Consider the following 13596-nt stretch of genomic DNA (forward strand, 5'->3'; position numbering starts at 1 on the left):
GGAATTTATGAGTGAATTTAGTTGGAATTTTTTCAAGTTTTTCAAGGAAGGCTTTGTTCATTTTAAAAGTACAATTCCAAACAACATTCTGCAGGTATTAGAGCTCCGTGAACCACATGCTCGACCTCCGGTTAAAAAAGTTTGTCACGTTATGATGGCAGAGGAGGCCTCGATCTTTCAAATGAAATTTATCAAACAAGGATGGAAAAATATTTTACTTTCCAAACTGAGGTAATTGATATCGTCAGTTCCAAAATGCTTTAGATGTTTAATCATTAAAGAAAGATATGCAACTCAGTGATAAACGTACCCTCTTCACAACTTGATGTTTCAGATTTAGTCATTTTCAGCATTTTGAATAATGTTTTTGGCAATGATTTGAATTTACTATATGGTTTGAATATCGGAAAATTTTTGCATTCTGTTTTGGATCAGCTCTGATCTGATCTGAAAATGTTAATTGCTGGACGTTTGTATTTACACTACTACTTAACTAGTGTGTACACCATACAAACAAAAGGGATTAGGGAAAAGTGCACTATGTATTTAAACATGTTGACTAGCTGTTGTGACTGAGTCACTCAGAGGGAAATTAAGTCCTTAGAGTGCTTTGTATGGCCCTGCTGTCTAAGCGGCTGTGAGAAACACAGTCACATGCACACACACACTCACTGTTGGATTTTCTTTTTAGACTCGTGAGTGCTGTTCAGCCATTGGTCAGCCATCCTGTGAGTTCACTTCTGCACGTTTGGCGGAATCCCTCCTTGTAAGAGAAGGGGAATTTGTCATACACACTAACTTGTACACACATATAGGGCAGGCCCACGTCATTTTTTTGTTTTCTGACTCCACAGCTGCTCTGACCCTTTCCTCCGCTCTTGCGCTGCCCTCCTCAGCCCATTCTAACTCTGTCCTCTCCTCTCTGTGGTTGTGATTGTGTTTTCGGGTTAGCAATGTGTTGCTCGGTGGGTTTTGCTCGGTCCTTGGGCCTGGCTCTGCTGCCGCTGGCCCTTTGCTGTATCCTGGCCAACCTGCTGCTGCTATTTCCCATGGGGGGAATCACCTACATCGAGCAAGACCGCCTAACCATCTACATCTGGTACTTTGGTGGACTAGGAGGTGGGGGGCTATTGGTAAGTAAAAGGTTATCATAGGATTATTTTCAATATCATTCTGTATTTTTAGAGTTATACTGATCAGATTTAACTTCAGTTATTTAAAGAACATATACAAAACTTTTTTTCTGTTCATAATGGGGACAATAAATTGAGGAGGATGACTTCACACTGCACACCCACAATTTCATGTTAATACCCACTTCTTCACATTTTCTTCAAGCACAGTATGACCATTTGTTAAATATTAGGTATAAACTTTGAATATATCCAATCAGGGGTTACTATCATAGCTTTTCCTTCCGATTGTGTTAAAAAAGCCTGTTGAGTGTCTGAATTTTCTGGAATATGTATTGTTTGATCGTGTGACATGAGATTTTAGATATTTTTTAGATATGAGAATATGAAAATAAGTTGTTAATGAAAGATGTGACAGATTTACAAGTCTTTTACTCTTTTTAAACTTTCACTGTAATAGGATACTTTAGGTAAGGGTGATAGTAACTCTTTGTTCCAAATGCTAGTCATCTGTTAGTCACTGCTTTCAGTGCTTTCAGTGACTAACTATGATGAAATTCACTTTACATCTGGAACCAAATTAAAAATCAAATGAATGAGATTCTTTGAGAGGATTAAAGTCATGTGACTGAGTCTCTCCACTCAACAAGCATTGATGACAAAATCCTTTATTAGAGCTCCATGGTGCCTGCCTTATCCAATGGGGACTGTTGGTACACGCAGATACAACAGTAGCTTTGTCAAAGTGTGTGCACTGACCCTTCTCTCTATATGATTTTAACTTGCCTCTTTCTTCCACTTGAGTTGTTTAGTCAGTTTGCAGGATGAATTTTGCCTCAAAATATTGCTTATTGTTAATTGTGTCTCCTTTGACACCATTCAGTCTGAGTGAGCTTGCACTTGTTCATAGAGAACAATAGAGTGTTGTGTGAGTCCACAGTTAATCCGTCAGCTCTGCATGCTTCTGATCTGATGGGTTTATGCTCTGACTGAGCAGAAAGGAGCTGTTCTTTTAGTTTGTCTCATTGAGCAACAGAGGATAGATTGTATATTTCAGATAAAATGAACCTTGTTGACTTGTACAGAAAATGCTCACACTATGCTCTGAAAGTGACAAAAAAGTAAATCTTAAATATTCCACAATATGAAGAAGCCTAACATAGTGTGATTGGAAGCTTTTAATTTCTTTATCAATTATTTAACAGGTTTTAAATGAACAGTGCCTTGTCATTCCTGCTGTGTGGAGAGTTTTTTTCATTCAACAGTAATGAATTGTTACAGAAATGGGTGACAGTTTCAGTTTATTAAATCAGGGTGCTAAAATAATATCTATTACTATCAACTCACTTCTTTTGTTTTTACTCAGTTACTTTCTTTGTATTTCAAGGTGCTGAAAATTTACATTTATTATTTGTTTTATGAAGATAAGAGGATTTGTGATGTTTTCACTTCATAAAAAAAATAAAACTTTGAAAGTAGGTAAGTTTAGAAACGAAGGCCTATAGAATGCACCACTCTCACATAATGACTTAAATCTTTAGGTAAATAAAAACATTGCTTTTTACAGGAGGAATGCAAAGATTATAGATTATTATTGTAAAGATCTAAATATTCAAATATCTAATAATGATAATCTAAGACTTAAGTACCCTGATCTGTGTTTGTTGGAGAGGTTTTCATGCATCCATCTATCCTCATTTTAGTATTTCCTTTATCAGAGATAACATATGAGATAATTTTTTCCCTCTTTGGACTTCTTATTTCTTAAGGAAATGACAGGATGCCCAAAAGTCAAAGAGCAAACTGAACCCCTCTGAGAGAAAATCTATCTTTAGCTGACTCCCATCCTCCCCTTCATGTTTCCTCCCTCTTTTTGCCTTCTCTCTCACTTTTTCACTGTGCTCTTCTCTTTGAGTTATCAGTCTCTCTTTTAACCTCTGCTTTAGGGTGACATCCAGGATATGTAACTGTGCTCTGATGTTATTGTATCTGCAAGAGTGCAGAACCTTGAGGATTTCCGTCCTTCTGTTAGGATGTGGTTTAATGTCTATGGGAGAGAAAGATAGCAAGACAGGGGAAAGAAAAAAGGGAGAGGAAGAGAAAAGCAAAATGGTAAATATCTGAGACAAACACTTGGAAAGTGGGTATGAGGGCCAGCTGTTCTTTAGTTCAATAACTTGAAAAGATACAGTGTTGTATTTTTGGCATAATATGTGAAAACATTAAATTAAATTAAGTTGTATTTATAAAGTGTCAGTTCACATGACAATATGTACACAGACACACACACACACACACATATATATATATATGTACATATATGTATGTATATAAAAGTGTACTTAACATAAAAAACTCAAAATTCTATCTGATAGATGGAAAAATGATCTTTTAACAGGAAAACACTTACAACAGAAACAGAGTCTTGATGAGTTGGGGGAGCGGGAAGAGGAAGGAATTATTTTTTTTTTTAATTTGTAATTAGATAGATTTTAGTGACACAATCAACTGATTGGACATGTAACAACAGCCATGATCCACCAGCGGGGACTTACTTCAGGATACCTTTAAGTCAGCCTCAGCTCAACTTTGTGATTATTGTTCCAATAACAAAAGTACGTAATTGGCACATTTTAGCGTTTTGGTTTGGCTCTGAACAGTTGACACTAACAAATGCCCTGCTGTAGATTCTGAAAATATAAAGATGAACTTAAACAAGTTTGCAATATAAAACTACAAAGTATAAACCACGAGAGTTGGATTTTGATGAGAATCGAGCATCATACTTTCATCCAGCTTGTGTTGTTATTGACATTTTCCCTTTTACATCATGGATAATTTTGCTTTATGAACAATACGTAGCAGACTGTATGTTTTTTTTGAGTAAAATATGTGATTTCAAGTGCTGTATAGATAGAAATGACATGACTATAGAGCATTCAATTACTCTAGCAGCTTTCAGTAACCACCCAAACTCAAACCTCTGCACGATAACGTTTGTCCATTTCTTATTATTACGTATTATTCATTGCATTTAAGCAGCAAAAAACAAAAACAAAAAACAAACAAAAAAACAGACATAAAACTTAAAAGGAACAACAACAAAAACATAATAAATCCTGTTGCTAAGAAACTGCAGTGAAGCAATGTATCGTTATGTTCTTCCAGATGCTGATTCCAGCTGCAGTCTTTATCACGCTGGGGAAATGCAAATGCTGCTGGAATGAGAGTTTAATGGTAAGAGACTTTTCATGTACCCGATCATGTGAAAAAAGGACAACACAGACATTCTACACCAAAAAATTTTTTATACTATCTATGTATGACATTTTGTTCACAACATACAGGCCATCCTTTTTATTAAGCCGTTTCTCAACTGCTGTTTCTTGAACATATACTTATATTTACAATGCTGTTGTTTCACTACAAATAAAACATTTTTCTTTTCTCACCACTTGGAGAATAATACTCTGAAGTTGTCATTAAGCAAGACAACAATCTGTTCTTACGAGCTGGAGTGCTAATACTAATCTGGCTATGAGTATTCAACAAGGGTCCCATTGTTAGGTAACACGCCACAAAGTAAGCTTGGCTCACTCAGTTCAAGCCACATGCACAGCTGCACTTGTGTATGTTTAAGTGTGAGTGTGGCAGCTGCCTCTGTGTGTCACATAGGATAACATTCACTCATACAGACAGAATGTCACAGAGGTACACATTCACTGAGGTGTCAAAGCATGTGCTAATTCTTCTTAAAAATCTCTTTGTGTGTTGCTCCGCAGATGTGTGGGTCTGTGCTAGCAGCTGTCATTGGCCTCGTGGGTTCAGGCTACTGTTTCATCATATCAGGGTTCGCTTTAATGCAGGGTCCCCACTGCTTCACCTCGCTCGGGTGGACGAATCCCTTTGCAGACCAGGGTGGCAGGTAAGCACATACTATACTGTGGGGCCAATAGAATCATGTTGCTAAATGAGATAAATAATCAGCGAGGGCACAGTATGCTTTTGAGGTTTTTTCACCTTTTCTTCAGTATGTTTTGCTCATGTAAAACGTATCATAGTTAAAAGCTGCATTTCTACCAGAAGTTCCAGTTACTCTTAGCCTTTGGGACTTTTTTCAAGAAACTAAATCAATGCTTAAGAATAGGGTTGTCTCCTTTTTCTGTGTGGTCTAAAGTTCTGAGAAGATTGAATAAGTTATTCTGACTCTGAGCTGCACATCTGTCTGAGAAGCAGGACTGAAATACAGTTTACACAGAGACATAGAAAACCACAGTTAAAAGGAGGAGGTGCACTTCAGCTGCAGTCATACAAACTGGCAATGTGTATCGTTATGTGAAAAAACAAAGTACACCTTCTTTTAGTTTGAAGGTATTATGTTTACTTACCTTCTCTATTGCTATTAATTGCTTTTGCACTTTGGCTTAGTTTTGGTTCATGAATAATGTCACAAAGCAATATGTAATGTTTTGTTTTTCATCTGAAATTTATTTACTTAGTTTTAAGGGGGGAGGGGGGGATATCAGGGGTAAAGGAAAGAACCCTTTAAATTTCCTGTTTTTTCCAGGGAAAATTTCTGTGCTCAAAACACAGCTATAATCTGGAATCTACATCAAAAGGAGCAGCAGCACATGCTTTCGTCACAAGTCTTATTCTCTGTTTTATTACTTTGAGAGTGATTCTTTATCGATCATGTAAAATTTGTGTTTCAGGTATCTTTTGCAGCCAGAGACTTGGTCACGGTGCCTTCAGCCATCTCACATCGTAGAGTGGAACATCACTCTGCTGTGTGTGTTACTGGGCCTTGCTGTGCTGGAGTTCATCATCTGTCTCCTACAACTGGGAAATGGTTTAGTCAACGCTATTTGCCGACCCTGCTGCTATAAGCAGGAGTACAGTCTTAATGCTTAAAGAGGCACATATGCACGTAGACTGACCAACGCAGGCACACTCCACGCAAGCATGTGTGTGCATCACAAAAACAGAAAAACACACAACATATATTAACACAAACATCAATGGACATATGCATTCATGGAAGTCTGGAAACATGGACTCATCACATCACCAAGTGTACGTGTGTGAGTACAGCACAGACCTTCCACTGAGACACATACAAATGCGTTATCGTGAACATGTAACAACCATGTTAGCTATATGTAATCATTGTATTTTCAAGTTTCCTGTGAAAAGTGGCACAGTACAATTGCAGTTAACAATGACATGAGGATATTGGTGAAAGGAAGTTCAACCGGCAAATGTGAAAGAAAGAAAAACAACATCCTTGATCATTCATAGAAATTATTTAAAGTCTTCTGGATCATGGAGTTGTGATATAACAGTGTGTTAAACATAGTGCATACGCGCTGCTCTCTTTTTATTATTTCTTCATACTTTGTACAGTATTCTTAAGACCCAATAATTACACTACCATAGTCACTGCATGAGCAGAGCTCCAACACTTCATCAACATGATGGAAAAACCCCAATCAGTCACGTACAATGGCATCAAGTTATTGTTTGGCTGCTCGGAAATTACATTAGTTTTTTTTAATGCACCATCTTGTATACCCTAAAGCACACTGAAGTGTCCTGTCTGTTAAGTTTATTTGGGTGTGTTTCTACATTTGTTTGAACTTCCCGTACATTTTGTTGTCATTTTTTTCTTTGATGTCTTACGGTTGTTAGTTTTGTCTGAACGGACATTTTATATCTAGTGACTTATTTTTATAATGTGTGGTTTATTTGTGCTGCCTTAAATAAAAGATCTATTTCCATTTTATATACTCAGCGTTTGATTATCTTATTTCTACTTCTCCTCATCCAAAATGATATGTCAGACATGTTCTTAGCTGAATAACCCTAGAATCCTAGTTTCAGTGAAAGAGTGAAGCTGTGAATGTATATTTGTATGGAAACTTTACCCCTGCACTCTTTTAGAGAAGCAGACTGATGCAAATACATTATTAAAAGTTATAATTTAGTTATATTAGTTAGAATTATTATTTACTTAAGTACTTAAGTATGACAATTCTGTCCCATCTGTCTCATCATTCCAAAGACAAATGACAACACAATTAACAAAAACAGGCAACAACAGGTAAACATGGAAAACTATCATTATAAAAAAGTTGCATGCAACCATAAATATACAAGCAGAAATACCCATATGGAACATGTACTGTGTACATACTGTAGGCCCTCATAGCTCTGACTCAATTGTTTCAATTGTTTCTAAAGGTTAGTTGTTTTTTTTATATTGTCTTAACCTGTATCTTCTATCAGTAAACAGTTGAAAACTTCTTTATCCTGTGATATAATCTAAATTTTCGAGATTTCATGACTTGTGTCTTCCTATCTGTTTGGTGAAGGAAACGTGTGTTTTAAGCCAGGTCTTTTGCTAAAGTGCTGCTATTTTCAGGAAGTAACTAAAACAATACTTAGCTGAGAGATTAGCTGTGGTGAAATACATCACATGCTTCAGTTAAATGTTTTTGCAGATTTGGATGGCAGTAAAATTAAGCAGGAGATTTGTCAAAATGCAGTTTTTTTTACATAGCTGCCTGGTGTGGCATAATCAGTTTCTGGGCAATGTGCAGTGCTGGACTTTCCAGACTTGCCTGTTATTGATTTGAACCAGGTTCCAAAGTGAGTTCCAAACTGTTGCCTCTAACCTTGAGAGCCAAGCAAGTTTTTAACCACAATGTGGCGCGGGAAGGTATTTCCCTTCATTATCAAGAATAACATTGTTTTACAACTATTTTAATATTGATAAATCTATCTAAGAATAAGATTAATTCCAGATAGACACTACATATCAGTGGTTAGGAAATTATATAGTTTATTATTGATATCCAGAAACTCTACTGATTAAATTAAATGGACTGTGATACATAGGCAAAATAGCAGTCATCGTCATGGTATTTTTATCACTGGGTTAATATTTTGACCCCGTTCTATTGCTGCATATCTGCAAGCACAGAACACTGATGGAGAACATCTTCTTTATTCCAAAGAAAACATGATGTATACATCATTTGTTTTTAGGATCCTCTTTCAGTTGAACAGGTATTAGATTCAGTCAATCTAAAGCCAAGCATGGGCCCAGGAAACATTGAGTGGCTGTATTTAGAAAGACAGTGGTCCACTTTATATTTGACAGCATGAAGTCTCAAAATCTCTACCATTTAAAATAGGCAGTGGATGTTGAGGGGTTAATGTTTGGTTGTCTTTTCTTACATAAGCCCAATCTGACTATTGTACCTCTTTGTACCTTTTTGTTAGTTCAATAGCTTTTGATGTCTGTGACCCTTTCCCCCTATTGGCTAATTTTGGCTATACGTCAGCTCCAGCTTTTAAAAACACGCAGTGAGTCTTTTTGCCACACTGATTGACTAATGACTGTCAGTGGTCAACACCATCGTGTCTTCATCTTTATCATCTGCTGAATTACTGGACAGAAAATAGAAAGAACTCATCGTTGTCTCTGTTAGTTTATCACTGTACTTGTATTGAAAGAGGCAGTAGCACTATATTTTCAAAATGCGAAAACTGGAGTTGAGAGCAGTGTTACTGCTGTGCTACTCAGTAATATGTGTTTCTAGTATGAGAAGAGACTATTTTCTCAAGATAGAGGAGGTGTCTTGGAACTATGCACCAAGTGGGATGAACATCATTCAGAACCGCTCAATTCAGGATGATGAGTAAGCTCACACACCACACTGTCTTTTATATTTTTTGTCTGTGCTTAATTACTGTTAAAGCATTCAAGTATACTGTAGAATGTGGTGTCATTTCCAGGAACCCTGTTTGATTTTAATGGATCAAAGTGCTGATGAGATATGGACTCAAACTTTGGTTCTGATTAATTTTGATCGACATCTGCATGTTAAAAAAATGGAGACAAAAAATATTTTAAACCTTCATAAAATCCAATATTACAGAAGGTTTTTTCACATGGTGCCTTAAATACAGCTCAAAATTAGGCATGTAGTTTAAAAGATACATGCATGAAGGTACTTCTATATTTTAAACACTGGTAGTGCTCTTGTACTTGAAGAGCAGAGACCAAGTTGTACTCAACAAAGTTATCCTAGAACTTTCGTGACAATTAGCCAATCAGTGTTTCAAGGCCCTTGTTTTGTGATGAATCACCACTTTGGTTGCCAGTATGTTTAGATAAATACTTGTGATTGTGATTGTCCTTCTAGTTATTATGCATATGCTGGAAAGAGCTTATTAGAAAATGATAAAAACCTTGAGGGAACTAGTAAAAGTAAAGTTCACCCCCAAATAATCTTTTCCTCCTCTTAACTAAGGAAAGAAAGTCACAAGGAAAACTGGTCATAATAGTTTGTGAAACTCCTTTCTGGACAGAGATTTTAGTTTTCAAATGTTTTTTTTTCTGAGATTTCAGCCATCACATGCTGATTATTATATTCAACACAAGACATTTCTAATGCTGATATCTCCAAAACGCAGTAGCTCATACCAACACAATGTAAATAGAAACAGCCTGCATGATTAGTAGACACTTAATTTGTTTCCTTTCTGTCTGTATCTCTTTGCAGAGAAGCCTCAGTCTTTTTGGCAAAAGGCCCCCAGCGTATTGGCTCCATCTACAAGAAGGCTGTTTATAAGCAGTACAGTGACGCCACCTACAGGACAGAGGTGACAAAGCCAGCCTGGCTGGGTTACCTGGGACCTCTGTTGATGGCCGAAGAGGGAGACACAGTGTTCATTCACCTAAAAAACTCAGCATCCAGACCTTTCAGTATCCACTCACATGGGCTTAACTACAGCAAAGGCAATGAGGGTGAGAAAAAAACAAACAAACTGATGAAATATTGATGATATTTTGTTAGTTTTATGAATACATAACTCTGTGTGTGGTTTCCCACAGGAGCCCTATATCCAGATGGCACAAGTCACTTGTTGAAGAGGGATGACTCAGTAGCTCCTGGTGCAATGATGATCTATGAGTGGACCCTCCCAGAATCCCATGGCCCAGCATCTGAGGACAGTAACTGCATGACCAGGTTCTACCATTCCCACGTTTCCCCACCAAGAGATATCAACTCAGGGCTGATAGGACCCCTTCTCACCTGTAAGAAAGGTAGTCTTTAAAGCATACTATCCAGTGGAAAGGAAATTCTTTTGGAACGCTTTTCTCAGGCACTTTGGAGATATTTAACTATTTTCTTTTTTTTCCATCTTGTGACACTTCTATAATTTTAATTCACAGTGTTTTGGAGAGAAATAATTCAACAAAATAGTATGACAACTATAGTTACTGTTTCCCATGTAAATAAATGCTTGTCATAGAAAAAAATCATGTAATAAAATATGCTATGTTATTACATGAGGAAATCATTCAAGAAGAGTAAAAATAGAAATTATAATTGACTGCGAGTCAACATAGTTCAATGTTAACTTATGCCTGAATAAAAAATCATTCACGCAAATCTATAACATAGACAGAGTTAATTCTGCCTGATGATGAATTATTTCATATTAATACTTCGGGAAATGTCACTCACTGCATTTTCTTAGGTAATACAAATGTAATGGAGAAAAAACAAAAAAAAAAAAGTCTTGGGCTTTTTGGGTTTTATTAAACAAATCAAAAGCTAATCTTTGTTAGCTCAAAATGAAATATATACAATCTCTATGATTCTTTCAAATAAGGAAATATGGTTTGTAAATGCTGATCTTAGTTTAAGCTTTTTGCCAATTGTTAGCTGTGACAAGTTTAGCAGCAGCAACATAAAGATCTGTCATAACATTATAGTATTTATCTTACTTATTAACTTATTGCTTAAAAACACATTTATGATATTTGATGATTTTTTTTCAATGACTATTGACTATATTTATGATTTTAACTGCTACTAGATGTATACATGTGTCACAACATATTATTTCCACTTCTTTTACTGTGTAGGAACTCTGGATATAGATGGCGACAGGACAGCAGACTACACCTATGCTTTGTTGTTTATGGTGTCAGATGAGAACTTCAGCTGGTATCTGGATGACAACATCAGGACATACATCACCAATCCTGCCAGAGACCTGAAGGAGGATGAAGATTTCATTGAGAGTAACAAGATGCATGGTAAGGGGGGGGGGAATCATTACTTCCACACACACGCACATGTGTGTGCTTATGAATAAACAAATACACTATTTGACACTGTGTATCTGTGTTACAGGAATAAATGGTTTTCTGTATGGTAATCTACCCGGACTGAGCATGTGCCAAGGCAACAAGATCAATTGGCACATGATAGGCTTAGGAAATGAGGTAACAATAATCCTAACTATAAACCAGACTACCTGAGTCTGCAGGGACTTTTTGCAGGGAATTCAGGGGCCACAGTGAAATCATAGTGGGACGTAATTTCCTAAAGCGTGCAAAAAAACACAATGTAATCATGTAGATTGTAAATAAACCTGTTAACATAATGTTGTGCAGCCTTTAGTCTTATGTTAATATTTGCAAACTAACATTAATGATCAAATACTTGTATTTATAGGCCTTAGAGTTCAAAATAATGTGCTTCTTTAAAACTTTGTCAATTAACTTTTTTTTCCTACCTATAATCATATCAATGATGATTTGAGAAAACATATTCAAGTAAAAAAAAACAAAAACATGAAAAAATGTTGCTTGTACCTTATTTGAATTGAAAATGGGATTTATATTAACACACATAATTCTGATGCAATCTATCGACAGGTGGACATGCACTCAGTTCATTTCCATGGCCAGATCCTTACCACTCTGAACCACCACACAGACATGGTCAATCTTTTCCCAGCCTCCAGCACTACTGCTGAAATGGTGGCTGACAACCCCGGGCACTGGCTGCTAACATGCACTGTCAATGACCATCTGATGGGTGAGATCACTTACTCCAGACTCAATATAAGGCTGATCCCTCCACCAACCTGATGGAGCTTGATTCAAGACAAGAATATTGAGACCCCTTTTGCTTATATTCACAGTTTTTTGGGTCTTTTTGTTTGTGGTTGAATTTAGCTGGAATGCAGGCTCTATTTGAAATCAAGAAGTGTTTCCCCAATGTCCATAAAGCCCGGCCCCACGGTGAGCTCAGACAGTACTTCATTGCTGCTGAAGAAGAGGTCTGGGACTATGCTCCTACAGCGCCTATTGATAGGTTGGTTACTTCAGATATCCACACAGAAATGATGTCAGTTTTTCTGTTGAAATCTAACTCAACTCTTATCTGAACTTTTGACTGTGGACAGTGAGGCAAAAACATTTGTAACCAGAGGTCCAAACCGCATTGGAAGCCGTTATAAGAAGGTTCGCTATGTGGAATACACCGATAAAACCTTCACAACAAAAATGCTACGCAGCCCAGAGGAGAAACACCTTGGAATCCTGGGTAATCATACCTGGATCATTATTCTTTTTCTTGTTCTTTCGCCCAATCCCACCTTTGGAATCTTTTCTGGTTGCAGAAATAAATGAATCAGTCAAATCTCCTGCAATTCCACAAGACTCAACAGGCACTTGTACTTGAGTATTTGTTGTTAATTTAAAGTGTAGTATGTCAGCTATCATTTGAGTAATTGCTCTGACACTTTGATTACATTCAAGAAGTTTTAAATTTGACAATTGGCTTCAGTGGGACAGACGACACAGCAGGAGGGGACTACTCTCAGATTCTGTGTTAGATTTAAGGTGTTTGGAGCTTTTTTATTAGATCTAGAGACTGGTATAAGATGTACTCAGATGTTATACCTAAAAGTAGAAGAACCTGTGCATAAAAGTACTTCTAAAAGTTTCAAATTGTAGTCCAATAGAAGTATCGAATAGTAGAAAAAGAAAATACTCAATTAAAGACAACTACAGAACTTGAGCACAGATTATGGCAACATATCTGAAACTTGATATATTTTGACAGATTGTAAATGCTCCACAGACTTTTACAGCACATTTTTAGTCTTAATTTCTAGAAAGCTATGTATAAAATTGATACAATGACTCTTGTATTCTATGTGCAGTGCTTTTACTCCACAATCAGTCAATAATGAGCATATTGAGAGCAATGTGGGGTTCAGTGTCTTGCCCAAGGGCACTTTGACATGTACAAAGGCCTAACAACAAGACAACCACTCTGCTACTTTTTTGTTGTGTTGATCATCCTCTATTGTCTTGTGACGATTTCTTAATTTCCCTGATTTTGAAAACTGCTTGTTAGAACCATCTAATGGGCCTTTGACCCAAATTTTCATAACCATTTTGTGTGTGTGTCTTTGTTTGTTGGTGTGCCTCCAGGTCCTGTGCTGCATGCTGAGGAGAAAGACACAATTAACGTGGTGTTTATGAATAAAGCCAGCCGCCCTTACACAATTCAGCCACATGGAGTACAATACAGTATAGAACAAGATGGGACACTCTACTACAATGAGCTGGAAGGTTATTACATGC

At 36.8% G+C, this 13596-nt stretch overlaps 2 protein-coding genes across 3 annotated transcripts in view; both read left to right on the forward strand.

Annotated features, from left to right (window-relative positions):
- The first annotated feature begins 736 nt into the window (after nt 1-736).
- tm4sf18 (transmembrane 4 L six family member 18) lies at nt 737-6915 on the forward strand. Its single transcript, XM_072389013.1, has 4 exons — nt 737-1133; nt 4302-4370; nt 4916-5058; nt 5846-6915. The coding sequence occupies exons 1-4, from the start codon at nt 954-956 to the stop codon at nt 6042-6044; spliced, it is 591 nt and encodes a 196-aa protein (XP_072245114.1). The 5' UTR covers nt 737-953; the 3' UTR covers nt 6045-6915.
- Nucleotides 6916-8501: 1586 nt separating this feature from the next.
- The window catches only part of cp (ceruloplasmin), a 442499-nt gene continuing 437404 nt past the window's right edge, over nt 8502-13596 (forward strand). The window contains exons 1-9 of one of the 2 annotated variants that reach the window (XM_072389046.1): nt 8502-8836; nt 9704-9948; nt 10036-10248; nt 11077-11250; nt 11348-11439; nt 11875-12037; nt 12178-12316; nt 12408-12547; nt 13444-13584. In XM_072389046.1, coding sequence (XP_072245147.1) covers nt 8676-8836; nt 9704-9948; nt 10036-10248; nt 11077-11250; nt 11348-11439; nt 11875-12037; nt 12178-12316; nt 12408-12547; nt 13444-13584 — 1468 coding nt within the window. In that variant the 5' untranslated portion in view covers nt 8502-8675. The remainder of the gene's footprint in view (nt 8837-9703; nt 9949-10035; nt 10249-11076; nt 11251-11347; nt 11440-11874; nt 12038-12177; nt 12317-12407; nt 12548-13443; nt 13585-13596) is intronic. The other variant, XM_072389045.1, reaches the window with a different exon arrangement.

Source organism: Leuresthes tenuis, unplaced genomic scaffold, assembly GCF_036924035.1.
Source record: "Leuresthes tenuis unplaced genomic scaffold, fLeuTen1.0.hap1 SCAF_7, whole genome shotgun sequence".
Taxonomy (NCBI): Eukaryota; Metazoa; Chordata; class Actinopteri; order Atheriniformes; family Atherinopsidae; genus Leuresthes; species Leuresthes tenuis.